The 18,233-nt window shown below is 46.4% G+C and overlaps 1 protein-coding gene across 1 annotated transcript in view; it reads left to right on the top strand.

Moving 5' to 3' along the window:
- LOC8027972 (supervillin) overlaps positions 1-18,233 on the top strand; it is a 113,797-nt gene that overhangs the window by 74,368 nt on the left and 21,196 nt on the right. Inside the window, exons 15-26 of the mRNA XM_040216547.2 lie at positions 5-178; positions 2,300-2,411; positions 3,037-3,235; positions 4,687-4,782; positions 4,903-5,065; positions 6,776-6,933; positions 7,737-7,870; positions 10,219-10,362; positions 12,429-12,608; positions 14,174-14,293; positions 15,929-16,085; positions 17,630-17,799. Of these exons, the coding sequence (XP_040072481.2) occupies positions 5-178; positions 2,300-2,411; positions 3,037-3,235; positions 4,687-4,782; positions 4,903-5,065; positions 6,776-6,933; positions 7,737-7,870; positions 10,219-10,362; positions 12,429-12,608; positions 14,174-14,293; positions 15,929-16,085; positions 17,630-17,799 (1,807 nt within the window). The remainder of the gene's footprint in view (positions 1-4; positions 179-2,299; positions 2,412-3,036; positions 3,236-4,686; positions 4,783-4,902; positions 5,066-6,775; positions 6,934-7,736; positions 7,871-10,218; positions 10,363-12,428; positions 12,609-14,173; positions 14,294-15,928; positions 16,086-17,629; positions 17,800-18,233) is intronic.

Genomic DNA, 18,233 nt, shown 5'->3' with positions numbered 1-18,233 from the left:
TCAGGAGGAGCACGCATGAGGTCTTGGCCTCGGAGTCCCGCCTGCGGTCCTACTCGGCCCCTTCTGAGGATGGCCTTGACGAGATGGGTCAGCGCAGGCTCTACCTCCGGGACACCAACCGCACCCAGCCAATCACGCAAGGCGAGCGGTCCAGCTGCGGTGGTGGCATCGCTCAGAGGTAAGACTGCTTCCAAGAAAAGGAGGGAACTTGAAAGGTGGCAGAAAGAGGGAGGGTGTAAAAAAACTTGTAGCTTGCACCAGTCGAAGTTTACACCTTTAAAGGGACCTGAAACAATCTTGCTATCACTCTGGCTGGCTAGTTTTTGTAATAAATGCTTTGCAACATGAAACAGTTTGTTTGGATGCGCTTGTCCCCATATTTCTTAAGGTCGCCCACCCGTTAAGAGAACAAACCATGGTCTGTTGCAGGTCAAGGGAAGCAGGGCAAACTAATCCCACAAAGCTTTTCGTTCTCCACTTTAGCAGAATGAGCAATGTAGAAAAAATGGGTGGAGAGAATGAAACCACCAACCATGGCAAGACAAGGGCTTTGTGGGAATGGCTTGCCATGCTTTTTTTTAACATGCAACAAACTATTAAAAAAGGATTATCTCTTGGCGTTCGATTATCTGTTTAGCTGGGTTTGCTGAGGTTTAAACATAAATGAGCCCTAATCTTCGAGCTTTGCAAGGCAGGAAAAAGAAAATTAACTAAGGGTATGCAATTGTTGCTTCGTATTGAATACTAGTGTCGTCCCGAGCTTCGACACTGTTTAGAGAGCCAGTATGTTGGCGCTTTACTTTGCACTGGGAATGCTTTGAGTGATTTGGCACTGTTAGACTCGAAATACTCTTCTCCCCCCCCTAAAAAGACAGAGTAACCCATAATGTTCTTGGGACCCGGTCTGTAATGACTGGGTCCCAATAAATGTATGCAGAGAAAAGATTTTGTTTCACAATTTCTTTAAATGATTGACAAAAAAGCTGGGTGTTCGACTGACTAACTTTTTGATAAAACAAAATGCTCTATTTGTGGTCACTTTCTTAATTGGTTAATTGGGTGGGACCTGAATTGGGAAGTAGTGTATGATTGAATGTGAAGTTACTCATGTTGACTAGTAAATATAGTGAAAAGCAAGAGCATACTGTTTAACCACACCCCCATCAATAAATTGCAGATCATAGCAATTAAAACTGATTTTCCTCATTTATTTAGAAGGTATTAGGTATATCTATTTTGTCCAATTTGCAGAAATGATAAACAATTCTCATTTAGCTAGCATTTTATCTTGAAACACTGAAACTCTAGTGAGCATGAATTTATTGAAAACATGCTTAAATCGAGAGTGGAGACTCTTAGAGCTGTGGTACACATTTCCACAGAACAATAATTTTGGCACAAAATTGTGCGCTATCTGTGCTGTGGCGGCCACACCTTGATGTGTGGCTTGTCCTTCCTTGCTGCCCTTGGCTCTGGAGTTAACACAGCTCGCTATCTCTACCAAACAATCTCTTTATGGGCTTCCTATCTTTATTTGGTGGGTGGGGAAGATATCAGAACTTGGATGTTGTGGCAGCACTGCGACGTACATCTAGTTCTAGTGTAGGTGTTCTAATGTATTGTTCTCTGCACTAGTTTTTACTTGAACACAATATATCTATATTACGAATAAAAATGGGAATGAATCCCTTTGAAATGTGTCCTATTTAGGTTCATATAGAAATTGCCGCATTAAAATTATTCTTGGAGAGGACACCTACAGGAATGTTGAAACATGCTCTCCTGATTGTTTGGGTTTTAGGAACAATGTTTTTGTGCTCCTTCTAGATTTTGTTTACATTTTAAATGTGCTTCTGAGCTAATTCTGGTGTTTTTCAGTTTGTGTTCTATGAAGGTAGGCGTCGTTCGCTGGGTCCTTTGATTGAGAGAGAAATTGGTTAAACCTAAATATTTCCTGTCTTTTAACACCGAGACAAAAGTTCCACTTATGTTTACTCACACATGGTCATAAATTTGTCTGTTACACATTGCTTTGTCCTGGAGCTCCTGATGTAGGTCTGTGTTGTGAATGAGATCAAAGAGGGCCTACATTGTCTTCTTGCTGCCCTGAACTTCTTTTGACGAGCCAAGGAGGTTTGTGAGGGTGAATGTCCAATTTCCTGATCTCCCGACAACTTGGCAATTGTTGCAAGAATGCAACAAAGCAAATGCAAAGAAGACGCTAGAAGACGCAAGAATGAATGCAAAGAAGACGCTAGATGCTTTCTAACGTTCGACATATTTTACTTCGTATGTGCAGGCTGGCGGCGCTACGAAAGAGCGGTGAGGACTGGCAGAAGCGCGTTGACAAAGAAGACGTGTCCAAGCCGCAGGTGGCAGTCATTCCCGTCTCGGAGCTCCGCAAGGATGTGGTACGTTCTACTGCCCTTCTTCGCCTCCACCCTCGGGGTGTGCAGAATGCCTTGCAAACCCGTTCCGATGGCACAAATAGTACACGGGACATTCGTAAGACATTCCTAGAATGTTACGATGTCCATAGGTCGTTCCTGGACCGTTGGGAACTTTATAGGCTGTTCCCGGAACATTGGGAAGTTCATGGGCCGTTCCTGGAACATTGGGGAATCCGTAGGCCGTTCCTGGAATGTTGGGAAGTCCGTAGGCCGTTCCTGGAATGTTGGGAAGTCCGTAGGTCGTTCCTGGAATGTTGGGAAGTGCGTAGGCCATTCCTGGGCTGCTAGGAATAGGGTGCCAGTAGGCCATACCTGGGCAATTGGTGCTTGCTGCACCTGTCGGGAGACGGCACCACAAGCACGGGGCCCTTGAGCGGCTCGGTCTTTGTGGGCATCCTCTGTTCGATATGTCCAGGGTGTTTTAATTTCTTTTATGGGAGTAGAGCTACATTTCGAAGTTATACAATTTTACATCTTTGAAAGTTCGAGCTTATACACGCACTAATTGATGTTTGTGGCACATTTTACGACGAACCCTTCATTACGCCCCACGCACCTTGGAAGTAATTCTTAATTGTTCCGGAAGATCATTGAGGTGCAGAAGTCTGCCTCGATCGGCGACCGCAAGAGCTGGCTGGAGACGTCGTCCGAGTCCTGGCGCCAGCGGGTGCCGGAGTCCGACGCGTCCCAGTTCACGGTGGCCGGAAAGATGGGCTGCTCGGAGCCGGTTGCCACCCTGGTCGACCGCAAGAGGCGCACCCCGAAGCAGGAGACCTTCTCCGCAGGTGAGCGTTGCGGCAGACTGCCACGTCGGAAACGACCCGCTCTACCGCGAAACAAATGTTTAGTCGTGCCTGTGCCTACGTGCGCATCGGCATCACTTTCTTGTTTCTGCTGTAATAAGATTTCAGTTTCTAGTCGGAGTTTGTCCAGTTCTCTTCTTTGTCCTAGTTTCAGTCGCACAGTTTTTCCCTATGGCAGGAAGAAGACGGGACAGCGCTATAGTTACAACTGGCGTTTTAATAATAAATATAGGGAAGAGAGGGAAGAAGTTTGATAAGTTACTAAAAACAAAAAGGACGAAAATAAAAAGTAATAAATTGAAAGAATAGATTAAATCGAAACAAATGGAGCGATAAAAAAATGTAAAAAGTGTGATGTGACAGTAAAGAAACTACGAAGGTTAGTGTCATTATTAATACCATTTTTTTGTTTTTTATAGCCGTATTTTCATTGATTTATCCCGTCTCTTCCATCTCTTTCTTTCGTTTTTGTTCTTTTTTTCTTCAGTATAGCTTTGTGGTTCTCAAATAAGGGTCCGGGCCTTATTCGCCTTACAGTCGGTTAAGTCGAGCAGTAAAACTTTTTTGTGTTAATGTTCGCTGTCCCACGATGCTAAATAGACCAAACAATGTGGATAGAGTGAGTAGGGTTGATATTTCTTGGTTTCAGAGCTTTGAAGTCGGTTTTTACGCCGATCCAGAAGGGGTCCTCGGAATCTGGGTGGTCGAGAACCACCGGTACAACTTCTCCCACTCCTTTCTTCTCTTCCTATTGTTTTAAATTAAAACTCAGGTTGCAGGTACAGCGCTGTCCTGCGTTCCTCCTGCCCTTGTCTTCGCACTTGATATGTTCCTTATTTTGAACCAGCTGACCCAGCTTAGTACATGTTGCCTACATCCACCGATCGGACGGGCGTCTTTATGGGGTGCCCGGTTGTTTTGTGCCGAGCTTTGGCTGTACACGCATGTTCGAAACCGTCGTGGAAGGTTCGTGCTGGAGGTGGGACAAACTCCTTCTTGCCGCTGTCATCCTGCGAGCGACTATGGTAGAAGTAGACGAGGGCAAGGCACCAGGATTTTCGCCGTTACTTCGATCGTTCACTGTGTGGAGTTGCAGAGTGTTGATTCCGAGTTGCGATGGTGTGATCGCTCTCCGTAAATGCTGCAGGGTTACTGTTTACTCCGAACGAAGATGGTCTGGAGCTGCCTTACATGCCATAGCCCACCGTTTCCTCCGAGCAGTGCTAGTGTAGAATCGCTCTAATGCGCGACAGCCTCTGTTGCCGTGAACGGTGACAGTGTCGAGTCGCGAAACGTATGTGCCGCCTGTGTGTCGCCGTTTACTCTTTAGCTTGGACAGCGTAAGATCGCTTTGTATACTCGTGCCATAGAGTCGTCGTTTACCCGGAAGAGAGAGTCGCGCTTAAAAGTTTGACTTTTTCTTTGCGATCCAGCCACGAAGGCGGAACTCCGGAAACGGATTCAGGAGCAGGGCACGGCCGTGCTGCCATCCATCTTCAGGAGCAAGTCGATGCCAAATGCCGCCGAAGGTGAGCCCATGACCTTTGACCCCCGTGCACTGTCGGAGGTTTCGGGGTAGCGTCCTAGCTGCTTCGGTGTTTGATTGTAGACTGCGCGAGCTGAAACGACCGGGTGGCGGTCGTTCGCAGAATTGTCTCGCCTGAAAATGGAAGAGGCTCGGCCGATAGCCCTGATTCCCAGGGAGGACAACGAGACGTTTACATCCTTCTTCGAGAGTGTCCTACCGCCCTCCAGGGACAAGGTGGACATCAGCGAGGCATCCTTCGACGACGTCGTCTGCGACAACGTCAAGTAAGACTCGTCGTTTCCCTGAAGGGAGCGAGGGGTCTGTTAGTTGACGAGTTCCTCATTAGCTCTGACGAGCATGTTAGGGCCTTAGTTGCTAATTAGAGACCAAACACAGATGCCTAATTGGTAGGGTTGTGCGATAATTCTTCGTTTCGAATAATACGCTACTTGATATTCGCTTCCAGAAGAAATACACTATTAAAGGTGTACTAAAGACGTTTTTGAGATCGTCTGTTCTTGGTGATAACTCATTCTACGGGATCTCAGCATTTTAGAAATCCAAAAATTATGCTTGTGCGACGTCTATTTCTTTACTAAAAATGGTATAGAAGTTCGTGCCCGCCCCTTTCTGAGTGGAAATATCTGGAGCACAGAATTCAGCGGAGGTGCCGGCAGTGTGACTACGGGCACACGTCAGCCAATCGCAAGCCGCCTTTCTGAGAGGCGGCTTGCAATTGGCTGACGTGCACCCGTCGTCATGCCACCGCTGAATTCTGTGCTCCAGATTTTTCGACTCAGAAAGGGGCGTGGCACAAACTTCTATCACATATTTAGTAGGGAAATAGACGTGGCACGAGCATAATTTTTCGACTTCTGGGATGCTAACATCCCGTGGAATGAGTTATCACCAAGAACAGACTATCTCAGAAACGTCTTTAGTGCAGCTTTAATATTTTCCAAGTGTTGATTGCGGCGGGTTCTCCCCATTTCTCACCGAGCACCATTGCACTGCGGAGAAGCAACACCTGTTATGCAATAGTACATTGTTAGGCCCTGACAACCTGCATTCATCATGCGCAATTTTTTTTTTTCTCAATTTTTACGTTGAAGAGAGATTATTGGCATATAGCAAGTTTGTAAATTTACTGAATTGGGTATAGCTGGGCATCTTTATAGGATTAATTTATGTCAGATCCTTCGTTTACTAGCCATCCCAAGGCATCAGACTTTCTCAAGTCACGGTCCGTAAATGTAGATTAACATTAGCTTGTAAATAAACAAATGGAAGCTCGGGAACAACTTTTACGAGTTTAGCTGGGTATTTTTTTAAGCATCGTGCAAAGCTAGTCAGAGGCGTGGAAAAACGATTAAATATTTTATTCAAATATAAGCGGCAAAAACAACCATTTATTAGCTTTGAACTCGAAACCCACCTTTTGCACATGATTACTAAATGGTTGGGCTACCTCTGATGGAATCTCTTTGGATGGCTGTTGTCTGAAAGGATCTCTGAAAGAACCTCAGTAAAGGTTTGTTTCATTGTCAACTTTTTTATGGGCTTAATTTTTACACTTTATATTCATTATTTGTTTTCTCAAATATGTTGATGTATTTATTCTTAATTAGTATTTTCAAAATGTTCAGCAGTCTTTGCTCGATATATTAGAAATGGCTTGCTGGTCCATATTGCGAAATAGCAGTGGTGAATACATACAAGTGTTTTTATGTGTTTTGTGTTTTGATTGGGCCACTTAATAATGGTCGAGAGACATCACCCTGCGATGGTGAAAAGTTACATTTAAAGTATGCGACATATGACGAATGAAAGTACCGCAAAGTTTGAGAAAAAAAAAAGAAAAAAAAAAGTTTCCAGGGTGAACCTAGCTGCAGGACAAACTGACTCTATTGACTTGTTGGTGTATGTTTTCTAATTTTTTGCTTTTAACTGGATAAGTGATTAATGGGTTGGTTAATGGATCCAACATTCCTCAGGCTGGGCCAGAGGAGACAGGTGAGCGTCCGACGGAAAAAGCAGACCAGGGGCAACCCACTGAAGGCTCTGGCGTCTCGGACGGACCTTCACGCGGAGTACGTCGAGGTCCGAACCAACATTGCGGAGGAAGAGCTCAAAAGGATCAACATTGAGAAACGTGGGTATCTTTTCTCTTTACTATGCTGTGCTCTTCTGACTTCTGTTCGTTTCCGTACTGTTAAAAACGGGTCCAATATTGTGGGTGTAATTAGTATGCGGAATGAAAATGCATCAGAATCAATTACACTCGGTATGGCGCTCGTAATTGCTGCTCCGCGAGCAGCTCCATGACCATGGTGCCTGAACTGCCTTAATGTAACCTCCGTTGTCTTGCAATGCGACTGCCTTAATGAGGAACTCCGGTCGGAAACGAAACGAAAATAAATGACTGGTATCGCTTTAGTGGCACAAAATATGATAGCAACCTAAATATTACGTCAAAGTGAAGCCGCATTGTCCACTAAAACCAATTTTAAAGATGCGGCCAGCTGCTCTTGAGCAGGTGAAGTGGGTTAGCTTTTAGTCGAGCAACACTGGGCGATGCCTACCGCACCACTATCGGGATGTCTCGCCACGTGGCCGTACAGCCGATACCAGTGTTGCCATCCCTCTGTCGCAGATAGTTTCGGTTTTGTCGTACATGCCCGTACAGCTGATACTAGTGTTGCTGTCCCTCTCTAGCAGATTAGGTTTTGCCATAGATGCCCGAAACCAAACTTTCAGCCATGATATTTATAAAACTGCTCGCAATATCGCAAGTATAGCTCGTAATTCATGAACGCTGATTCAGCTGAAAAGTCGTAATCCCATATTTGAAAATATTGACCGGCGTTGCCCTTTAATGCAACCTCCGTTGTGGTGGTTCGCAAAGTTTGTCACATGTCTACTCTCGGCGTTAACACTTGCTGGCAACGTTGGCAGTGGCTCAAAACTCTGACCTGGCCCTCTCTGCCCTGGCTGGCTTGGCAAGCACGGAGGACTTCCGCAGAGTCCAGCTCAAGAAATCGGAGGACACTGGATCTCTGCTGCCCAACCGAGAGCTCATCCTCATTCAGGTGAGCACAGCTGGTTCTCTGCTTACCTGGGGGATTGTCAGACAGGTTTTTGGGGACACTAGTAGAATTGAACTTTTGAAGTTTTCTTAATCTTTTATCGCGTTTTTCGGGTATTCTTATGGCGATTTAGAAGGTCTAAAAAATGTCAATAGACGTGGATGAAGGAAAGTTCATGTATAAAATCGGAAGGCTGCTAACTTTGAGCTCACCTAATGGTGACAAGACGAAACACAAACAGTAGCTCGCAATAATTCAAACTCTGATATTTCATACTCCTGGCTAATTCTAACAAATTTCAAAATGTTGGTTGTTCCCTTGTGGTTTTAATGTATTTAGAAGCCGCTTAATTCGAGGGGAGTTTTCGTCATTTCATGCTTTTAGTTATTGCGAACCCATTGTGTGCACTGCTTGCAGAGCACCGGTGCACTGCAAAGAAGCGTCACCCGCGGAGCTCGCATTCGCGGGTGTTGCTTTTCCGCTGTGCACCGGTGCTTGGCAAGAAGCATGCTCAATGGGTCTAGTAGTCCACAGTAGGCAATTTTCTTGTTAGGTGAACAAACTTGATTCTTAACTTAATTCCATGATAGACAAGATTTTTGAGGGATGAATATACATATCTTGCACATTTTGCCAATGTTTCGTGCGTGGCGTAGCATATACCCACTTATGAGTAGTAGGCCTGTGTAGATGACGTCATTAGATATTTGTTATGTACGTGTAGCCATCCGTATAGCATATCGTAATTTTATCTTGCATCATATTTATATGAATTTTTGATAATTCAAACAAAATTTAAGGTTTACTTGAGTTTCAATTAATGAGTCTAGGGGTCCCCATGCTACACGGAAAGACCAAGGAACCGGAACAATGCAGTCTGCTGCGATTGGTCAGCGCCGCACTGCTGACCAATCGCAGCCTGGTCCTACCGTGTAGCATAGGGCTTTGGGTGAACATGCTAAAATTTTCTCCATCTACTTGCCAACATCAATAAAACAACACCAACAACATTTTTCTTAAAAAAAAAATAGCATTAGAATGCATGGTCTTCCACAAGCACGTTCAGAAACATTATTTCTTTTAGTAAAAGGTAGGGGTGTGTGAATATTCGAAATGCGGGCTCTTTCATTTGATTTGCTTCGCTCTTTCACTGTTCGAAGTATTAGAGTACGGAACACGCTGATTAGTGTCAACTCGTGGTCGAGCTACCCGTTTTGTTTTTGGATTGCGCAGTATGGTTTTAAGCTTGGCAAACCCAAAAAGCGAACCCAAGTGCTTTTTGCAAGGGCAGGGCTATTGTACACTGAAAGAGATGGCTCAAAGTCCGCGAGGCTGCATGGCGCGATCGCACGATCTCCAGCTCTGCTGTGGCCTGCCGACGCACCTCCGCTTATGTACTTCCGTTTATGTTCACGTGGTTACGTTCACCCGCGTAAAAAGAGATTGCACAAAGTTGGTGCAGCTGCGCGACGCGATTTTTGACTTTGTATTTTGGCTTGCCGACCTGCCACCACTTATGTACTTTTGGTTACATTCACATGGTTGCATACATCCACGACGCGATCTCCGACTGCGTAGTGGTTTGCTGACCCGCCTCCACTTGTGTACGTTCATTTACGTTCTGTAACTTCACTCCTTGAAGGGTGTTTTACTGACAGATCTTTTATTGCATGTTTTTTTTTATCAGTTACATGTGCGACATTTTTCTTGTTGCAATAAAACTAACCTTTTCGTAAATGTTTGTTGAAAAAAAAAAAGTTCCAGTTGTGTTTTGATTGAGCATTCTTGTTTAATTCACATCAAGTCGAAAATATTTGTTTTCGAAAATGTTCTTATTAAAAACTACTATTCGTATTCGAAAATATTTGATTCAATACGTAACCTCTATTAAATCATTCGCTTCGAAAGATTTTGACATTTGCAAACCTCTAGTAAAGACTAAGTGCGCAGGCGAGCTGGTGGTAGCTATTCATGTCGTTTAACACTTGAGACATGTGCAGAAAAGGAAAGAACTTTTAGTCGAAGGAACAGACACAGAAAAGAATGATTATTTTTTTGTCATCCCAAAATGGTGAAAGGCTCGCCGATACACTCGCCTCCTCCCCCATCACTTGCAATCTCGGTAAAATGAGGCTCAGTCGTTTCCCTTTGTCTTCTCATTTGCTGCTTTGACGAACTCGGTTACCTCTAGAAGCGGCTCGCAACCGCATTGCTCGGAGCATCCCCCTAATTTACAAACAGAAAGTGTCAAAAGAGCGAACGAGCAGAAATTTTTAGTGACTTAGTATCCCCTGACCGCCAATTAGTGACGTAGGAAATTCGGCGCTGCAGCTGTGTTGACGCTTTTGCAGGTGAAGGGCCGCCGGCATGTGCAGACCCGACTCGTGGAGCCCTCGGTGTCTTCCCTGAACCATGGCGACGTCTTTGTCCTCGTGACGCCGTCGGATGTCTTCTGCTGGATCGGGAAGCACAGCAACATCATTGAGAGGACAAAGGTGGGTGAGAGCCCCAAAATGAACCTGGAGTGTGTTGGGAAATGCAATAATCGCCAGGCGCTCTCCGGCTGCACGTCGTGAGCGACAGCCCTTGCGGTCTTGCCAATTAGCAGAGTCTGCTGTGGCTGGCTGCGATTGGCTCACTGGTGGTCATTGCTGTGCCACTCCTTTTGAGCCTTCTTCTGGTTCCTGCTTTTGCAATGGTTTATTTTGGATAGAGTTTCTTTTGGGGGGGGAGTCGGGCTTGCAAACACTCTGCAGGTTTTTTAGGTTTGGGGTTTGCTGGTGATTATTCAAAAACTGAGGAAACAAGGGATGCAGTCGCATAGACGTGGTTAGAAGATCGGTCAAAAAGATTTAGAGAAGTGTGGTACTGTGTAGACCGCATATAACGTATGTCTCAGGAGTCGCGAAAATCCGCACTATAAGCGGTACCGCACTATAACCAAAACATCAATTTTTCAGGCCAAAATACATGCCATGAGACAACTTACCTTTGTAAAAGAATTTATTTTATGTTAGATGAAAAATAAAGCTTAGTTTGAGGAAAGTCTTTATTTCACCAGACTAGTACAGTTCTGTCTCAAGTGTGTCACACATTTTGAAAGAAATGAGCGGCTTTTGCCTGGCGCAGCCTTTTAACGGCATCGCGGGTTGCGGACGGACGTTTCGAGCGTTCAGGATTGCTAACCCTAATCACTTTTCTCCGGAGATGAAAATGCGTGAAAATTCGCATCCTTCATACGGTACGCGCCAGTAATACCTTGAACTTGAGCACACGCATGAAATGCGCCAAATAAGAAATCCGGGCGATGTTCGAGGACACAAATGCTTAGAAATCACCACTGTAGTCGAAGTAAACAAACACGACGACACGGGCGTTTCTGCCGTCTTGAGAGCGCCGCCACGACATCGCCGCACGAGTAGGTGGATCTTCCCTTCTAGTACGTGCTGGGTTATCATAGCGACACACAACGAAAATTCAGAGTCAAGGATAGCGCTTTTACGCAGAACGATGAGATGTACGCCGTCTACGACGACGATCACAACCGACGCCTTGTTCGCGGAAAGGCATGCAACGCGCGCGAACACTTCTCCTCGACCTGCGATTGGTCTGTCGTTGCGGTTGTTTGTTTCTTTGTTTCCAACGCAGCGGAGAGACGCACGCACGTGAACGACTCGTGCGTGCGTCCCTCCGTCGCTATGGCAACTGAAGCCTCTCTCTTCGCTTCTCCCCGCGTTTTCAAGCAACCTCCTTGCCCCGCGATTGCAGTTTGCGGCTCGCGCCATCAGCGCCGTTATCTAGTGTCGCACAGGGAAGCGAGCTCGCTGCTCCGGTCGTCGGCGCGGTCGGCGGGCTGTGCCAAAAACCGCACTATAAACGGTATTTCCCTTCGCGCGCCTGCATTTTAAGCGGTATATAAATACATGGAGTTCTATGGGAGGTGAACCGGTGGTTTAAAAAAACCGCGTTATACCCGGTCCTGCACTATAAGCGGTTACGTTGTAAGTGGTCTATACTGTACAGTCTAAGCTCGTTATAACAGACCTTGATTTTGACCATGATTTCGGTCTGTTGTAAAATGAGTATGTTGTATGCAGATATGAAGTTGAGTCAATGGTATGTAGAGGAACACCAACCAAACTTTACAAATTGGTATGTTATACCCAAATGTCTCTTGTAACCAGGTCTGTTGTAATGAGCTTAGACTGTATTACACAAAATTGGTGGGTTAGATGTCTATTGAGACGGAATGTAGAGTAAAATTTAAAGGGGAAGGATATGCATTTTCCAGGCTAAGTGGTACAAGCTACCACCCAATACAAGGGTACACAATACCACCCATCTATCCATCCAACTGTTGTAGCATGCAAAGTTTTGTTAGTATACTATTGGTGTTAATACCAGATGTACAAAATACAAAAATTTCAAAAGTTTAACAAAAAAAAATAATTGTGAAGCGAGGTTGATTAAACAGTACGGTAATAACTTAATAACTTGTGCAACATTAAAGAGAACAAGAAAAAAAAAAAAAATGTTCACCGCAATTTTGTTTGTTGTCCAGGCCACGGACGTGGCCCAGAGCATCCAGAGCAAAAAGGACCTGCTCTTCAAAGGCTCCTCAGAGGTCAAGTTCATCGATGAAGACAAAGGGGACAACTCTGCTGACAGCCAGGCCTTCTTCAAACTTCTAGGCGGAAGCCCAGACGAATGCAGCCCTGCAGGTGACCCTGGAGAAGACCTGGTACGTGACTTTTTGCACACCAGGGTGCTCCAGAGCAACCTTTGGATTGCCCTGGAGCAGTTTTGGGCTCGCCATACTTTTTCCCTTAACGGTGGTGAAAGGTAGACTTACACCAAAGTCCAATGAGCTGGAAGGTTTCTGAATCTTAAAGTGCTGTGTTTTAACTGGGCAGTGTATAACTACGTACAGTAGAACCTCGTTGATACGTTCTTGGTTGATACGTTTTCCTGTCCGTTGCGTTCAAAAACGCCGGTCCCGTTTTACTTCCATAGAGATACATGTATTAGTTTCCTGCCTGTTACGTTTGCTTTCCCGGTTGTTACGTCCAAAAGTGCCGGAATCGCGGCGCCTCGGCGCCTCGGCGCGCCGTGTGCCAAGGTGCCACGCCGGCTTGAAGCAAAGCGAAGCAGAGCCGAACAGCCGAACCACGCAGCGCGGATCGCGCGGCCGCGCGGCACGCGGGCGCCCCCCTTCTTTTTACTCCTTTCCCCCTCTTCCCCGGTCTCCTCACTGGGCTTTGCTGAGCTCTGCGAAAACGCTCGTTCTCTCTTGCTCTTTCTTTTCATCTGTCGTCTCTCTCCGGCGCGAGTTGTTTACGCGCCGCACACACGCCGGGACGCTGCACTGGCTGCACTGGCTGCACTTCCAGTTTCTGTTCCGCTCGACAGCTCGACTGCGTGAACAGTGCCGTTTCTGAGTGTGTGCGCGTTGACGAAGGCCATGACATCCCGAAAGAGAAAAGCACTCTCTTTTAAAGAGAAGTTTGACATACTTCGCACGGTGGATCGAAATCCCAGCCGGAAGAGGTCTGAGGTCGCAAGAGAGCTTGGACTCGCGCCGTCAACTTTAAACAGTATCGTCGCGAGACGAAAGGAGATCGAGGCGAAGGCTCCTTTCTACCAACCAGGCTTTAAACAGGCTCGGGGGTCAAAACACGCAAAGTTAGAGGAGGCCCTGTTGGTATGGTTCAAACAAGCCCGGGCATCTTGTGTCAACATCGACGGAGGCATTCTGTGAGAGAAGGCGCAAGAGATTGCTGATCGTTCGGATATCGAGCATAGCGGACATTGTGGCCGACCTCACTACTGCCGACAACGAAGAAAGTGATGAAGAAGACGAACAAAAAACCAACGATTACGCTGCACCCACGTTTGCGGACGCGATCGCTGCGTTGGACACCTTGCGCCGCTACGTAAACGTTCATGACTGCGCGGAGAGTGAGAGGGGACTGCGGCTTCTGGAGAAACGACTTTTACTGCATACCATTAATTCGAAGCGGCAGGTGGATATTACGCGTTTTTGTGAACGTGTCTGAGTCCAAAAGAGCTCGGTAAGTGCATAAAATAAACCATTGCATAAGAGCTGCTTTCTATCTTATATAGAGTGCCTTTAAGTGCGTTATCGGTTGCTGCGCTTTCTCGGTTGATACGCTTTTTTTCCGCGGTCCCCTGAAAAACGTATCAGCGAGGTTCTACTGTATTTTATAGCGGGAGCAATGTTTGGGCATAAAATGGTGGTCCATCGCGATATCCTGCTCTAGCAGTTATCCCTTTCAATTCTTGCAGAGGTTTGAAGCAGCCATTGTGGACACAAATATGGTGTACACTGTGGAAGGGGAAGCCCTGGTGCCCTGCGACAAGTACTGGGGCATGCAGCCACGAGTGGACATGCTGCAGCCCGACAAGGCAAGCCCACCCTCCTCCGGCCTAGGAAACTTCGAATGACTCCATCTGCTGCTGTTTCTTGAGCCTTAAAGGGCAACTTTGCTCAATTCCAAAGATTTTTTGGATAATAAGGGATTTCGCATTAAAAGCCCTAGTAAAAGAAGCTACGTCATTTGCTTTGCGAAAAATGGGATATATATTGGTAATTATAATTTTAAACACGAGCAGAAATCGAAACCTCGGTTCTGTCCGGCAACATTGGCCTCGGGCCGCCAACATTGGCCTCGGGCTGCCAAGAACATGGCTATCGCGTGGTATAAGACGTCACGTGATCCTTTACGCAACGATGGGTGGGATTGTGGCAAGCTTGTGCCATGCATGAGTGTCGTCTGCACCGCGCTCTTTACTGACGACGTCTGCACAACTGCGACATAAGTCTGTGCATGTAGTGTGTGTAGTTTGAACGAAACTCCGAGAAACGGTAATCACAAATGTTAAGACAACGGCGGTTGTGACGCGGGAGACTGCGGGACCACAGCGGGACGGCTCCCAAGAAACGCGCTACGCACACGCGTTACGCCAGTCACAAAGACATTGCTGAGCACCGAAAGGAAACATTGCTGACGTCGCCTGTTACGCCTGCACGGAGAAGTAAAATCAAGCAAAAAAGGGCAGTGGTGACGATGTTTGACTCAATATTGGCTGCGCCCACGCCTTAGGCTTGACTGCGTCAAAAGATCCCCAGGTGGTCGAAATTAATCCTCAGTCCTCCGCTGGGACGTGCCAGATGCCCGTCGTAGGTTTGGCACGTAAAACCCCCAAATTTGATTGATTGTAGGCTTGACTGCACTGTTGGTTGCACATCGCCCGCTCGAGTGTGCCGATTTCGGCAACTTGATGTGTTGCTAAGTTTTTGGACCGTTTAAGAAACATTTAGACAGAACTAGGTCGTAATATTTGACGTTTGGTCTTCATTGGTGATACTGAAGACTACTACATTGTTTTTTCAAAAACAAAAATGAAGCGGAGTTGCCCTTTAAGTGATTAGTACAGCAAAGTCCTTCTTGCTACTCTTTCTTTAGCCCTCTTCGACTAGCCATGTGCCGTCAGCGAATTTTCTCATGTGACAACTTCTTCTGAAGGGTCCGTCTATGCTGGGTGAATGGGACTATTACGACTAACGTCTGTTGGTAGAAAACGAAAATGGAGCAAAGAAATATTGACCTGTAGTTTGACAAATTGGTTGATTGATTGGGTAACCATTTAATTGGGCATTTTCTAGATCAACATTTTGACCTATTGGTCTGTGGACTGGGCTACCAACTGACAAACCGATTTATTTCCCAACAATTTTATTGATTGGGCACTTGCTTTCCTGCTAGTTGAACAAATTGGGCAATTGATTGGGTGATGAATTGACAAATTGATTGGTCAACTATTTTAAATATCAATTGTGTAACTGATTTATTAATATGTTGACAGATCTGTCTACTGATAGTTTGGCACATTGGTTGAGTGATCAATTGATAAAATATTTGACTGACTGATTGATTGATTTGGGTGATGGGTTGACTGATAGTTTGACAAACTGGTCAGTTGATTCGGTGATTGCTTGGCCAATCGACTGACTGACGGATTGACATTGATTCTGCGCAGGCGTACGTGTTTAACTTCGGGAGTGAAGTGTACGTGTGGCTGGGCAAGCAGGTGCCCAGCCAGCTGCGCAGTCTGGCCGTTCGGCTGGCCGAGGAGCAATGCAAGGCGGGCTTTGACTACTCAGAGTGCGACATCAACCCCCTCTTCCCCAGAATGGGTATGTTCGTCCTCCCAGGGACCGCCCTTTCTACTGCCGTCTGCACGAAAACTAAGACATGCAAATTCGCGGGGGAGCGATCGTCCTCGGTAGTTCGGCCAATGGGAGCCATTGTTACTTGCACAATATCCGTAGCTCATCTGCGAGGGTGATTAAAAAATTATTTGCGCAAACCTTTCGGTACCCATCTCGCTCAAACTTCTTGACACACGAGTCTGTCGTGGATTACTGCATAGGCGGAGCCTCGACTGATTTGAAAACATTTTGCCACCATCCTTTGTCACTCGTCTATCTGAAAGATTCACTTCACGGGCACGCTCAAATTTGTCATCAGTTGTGGACGCGGACGGGCGCCCAGCTTCATGGCTGATAGTGTGCATGCTTCCTAAAACTTGTTCATAAATTCAAACACACTTCTTTGCTACAAAACAGTTTCTCTACACTGCACAAAGTATCGGCATCGCACACCCTCGGACCACAAAAGACAAATCGCTGCACACTGCTTTTTCTTGCAAATCACAAGTGGGACAGCCATTGTTTCTTTCACTGCAGTCACAGCAGGACATATCGAATTCAAAGGGGAGCTTAAAATAGTTTGATAAACCATTAATTTGATATAAAAAATAAGTTAAATTAAGCTCGAGTTGAAATTTTCTGGTGGCGTCTCTACTAATACCGAAGGTCGTGACACGGGAGCTTACCAAACAGAGCATTTGAGAGCCGCTAAATACAGTAGAGCGTAGTTGGCGGAGATTGCAAGCACCGCTGCGCTTACACGCGCGCCTGGCCGGGACCTTCACACAGCGTAAGCGACAAAACGGGGAAATAATAAAAAAATCATGAGCCGTTCCACTTTGTGAAATTGGATGACCAGCGAAGCTGTTTAGCACACGACACAGACGGGACACAGAATTTTGAACAAAGGTACGAACAGATTTGTTGCCTCGATCGGTGGTCATTGTGACGAACGGTACGCACACACATATCAAGGACTATCGTCAAACGGAGGGGCCGGAGCAAACTAAACACGTGCGAAGGGACCAGCACCCACCACCCAGCGGAAGGAAAGGAAACTAGGCACAAAAGTGCTTGGAACAACGACAAAGAGAGGGCGGTGTGCTTCCCTCCTCCTCCTCCTCTCCGCTAATTTTCCCACTAAATTTTGCGGGGAAAATGGAGTTTTTGTATATGCAGACGAAAAATCCCCGGAACCCTAGCCATAAATAGCTTCACTGTAAAAAAATTAAGAAAAACTGAAAAGCGAGATGCATAAAAGAAAAAGGCTTGAGGCACATCTAAGCACTTCTTATGAGTACCTCCGTGGGTTCCCAAATTCCGTCGACCCTCCTCGCCCCCTGTATTGCGTCTTTGTTTTGTTTAAATAGAATTTTTAGAAGGTGTGAGCCACCCACTGACGCACAACTTTGAGCCCTTTGTACTATGTGAATTATTGTTTACAAGGCTTGTAGCCTTCTGCACTACTTGCCAAGACCTGGATTGACTTGGAACGCGCGCGTGTGCTTTTCTCCCGACGCAACACGAAGGTCCCAAGACGGAGGAGGCGGGGATGTCGAGTGACGTGCGCCCGAACTGGGCGCTCTTTGCCAAGGTGAACCAGCACATGGAGCCCGTGCTCTTCAGGGAGAAGTTCCTCGACTGGCCGGACGATGCCAAGCTTATCCGGGTCAAGACGCAGGAGCAGGAAGACAGGAAGGTGGGTGCCATCTTGGTACAAGCTCTCCCGGAGTGGGATGTCCTTCCCCGTCGAGAATTGTGTCGACGCAGAGTGCATTTCAGGACTGATCTGTGAGGGTGAGCCCCCTAGTTTGAATGATGTTAACTCAAAGTGCATTTTAGCGTTGCTTTTCAAGGCATTGCAGACAGGTGCCACCAAATGTAACACGGCTGGGTGTTTTTACAAAAGGCGCTTCATCCCTTGCCTGTAATCGAATCCTGGACTTCTCTTGCAGTAATCAGAGGCTCTGTTCCTTCGCCAGTGGAGCGGCTTGGAGGAGTGCCGCTGCAGCCGCCTTGTAGTCCTAATGCCATAGAAACAGTTTCTTTCCCCAATGTTGCGAGAGGTCTCGGAACATGTGCACGTGATCGCTATAAGTTACATGAGCATGTAATCCCCATAAGTTGCGTGAT

This window comes from Ixodes scapularis, unplaced genomic scaffold, assembly GCF_016920785.2.
Source record: "Ixodes scapularis isolate PalLabHiFi unplaced genomic scaffold, ASM1692078v2 PGA_scaffold11__112_contigs__length_91849675, whole genome shotgun sequence".
Classification (NCBI taxonomy): Eukaryota; Metazoa; Arthropoda; class Arachnida; order Ixodida; family Ixodidae; genus Ixodes; species Ixodes scapularis.
The sequence above is the reverse complement of the archived record's forward strand: the minus strand, read 5'-3'. Positions and strand labels throughout refer to the sequence as shown.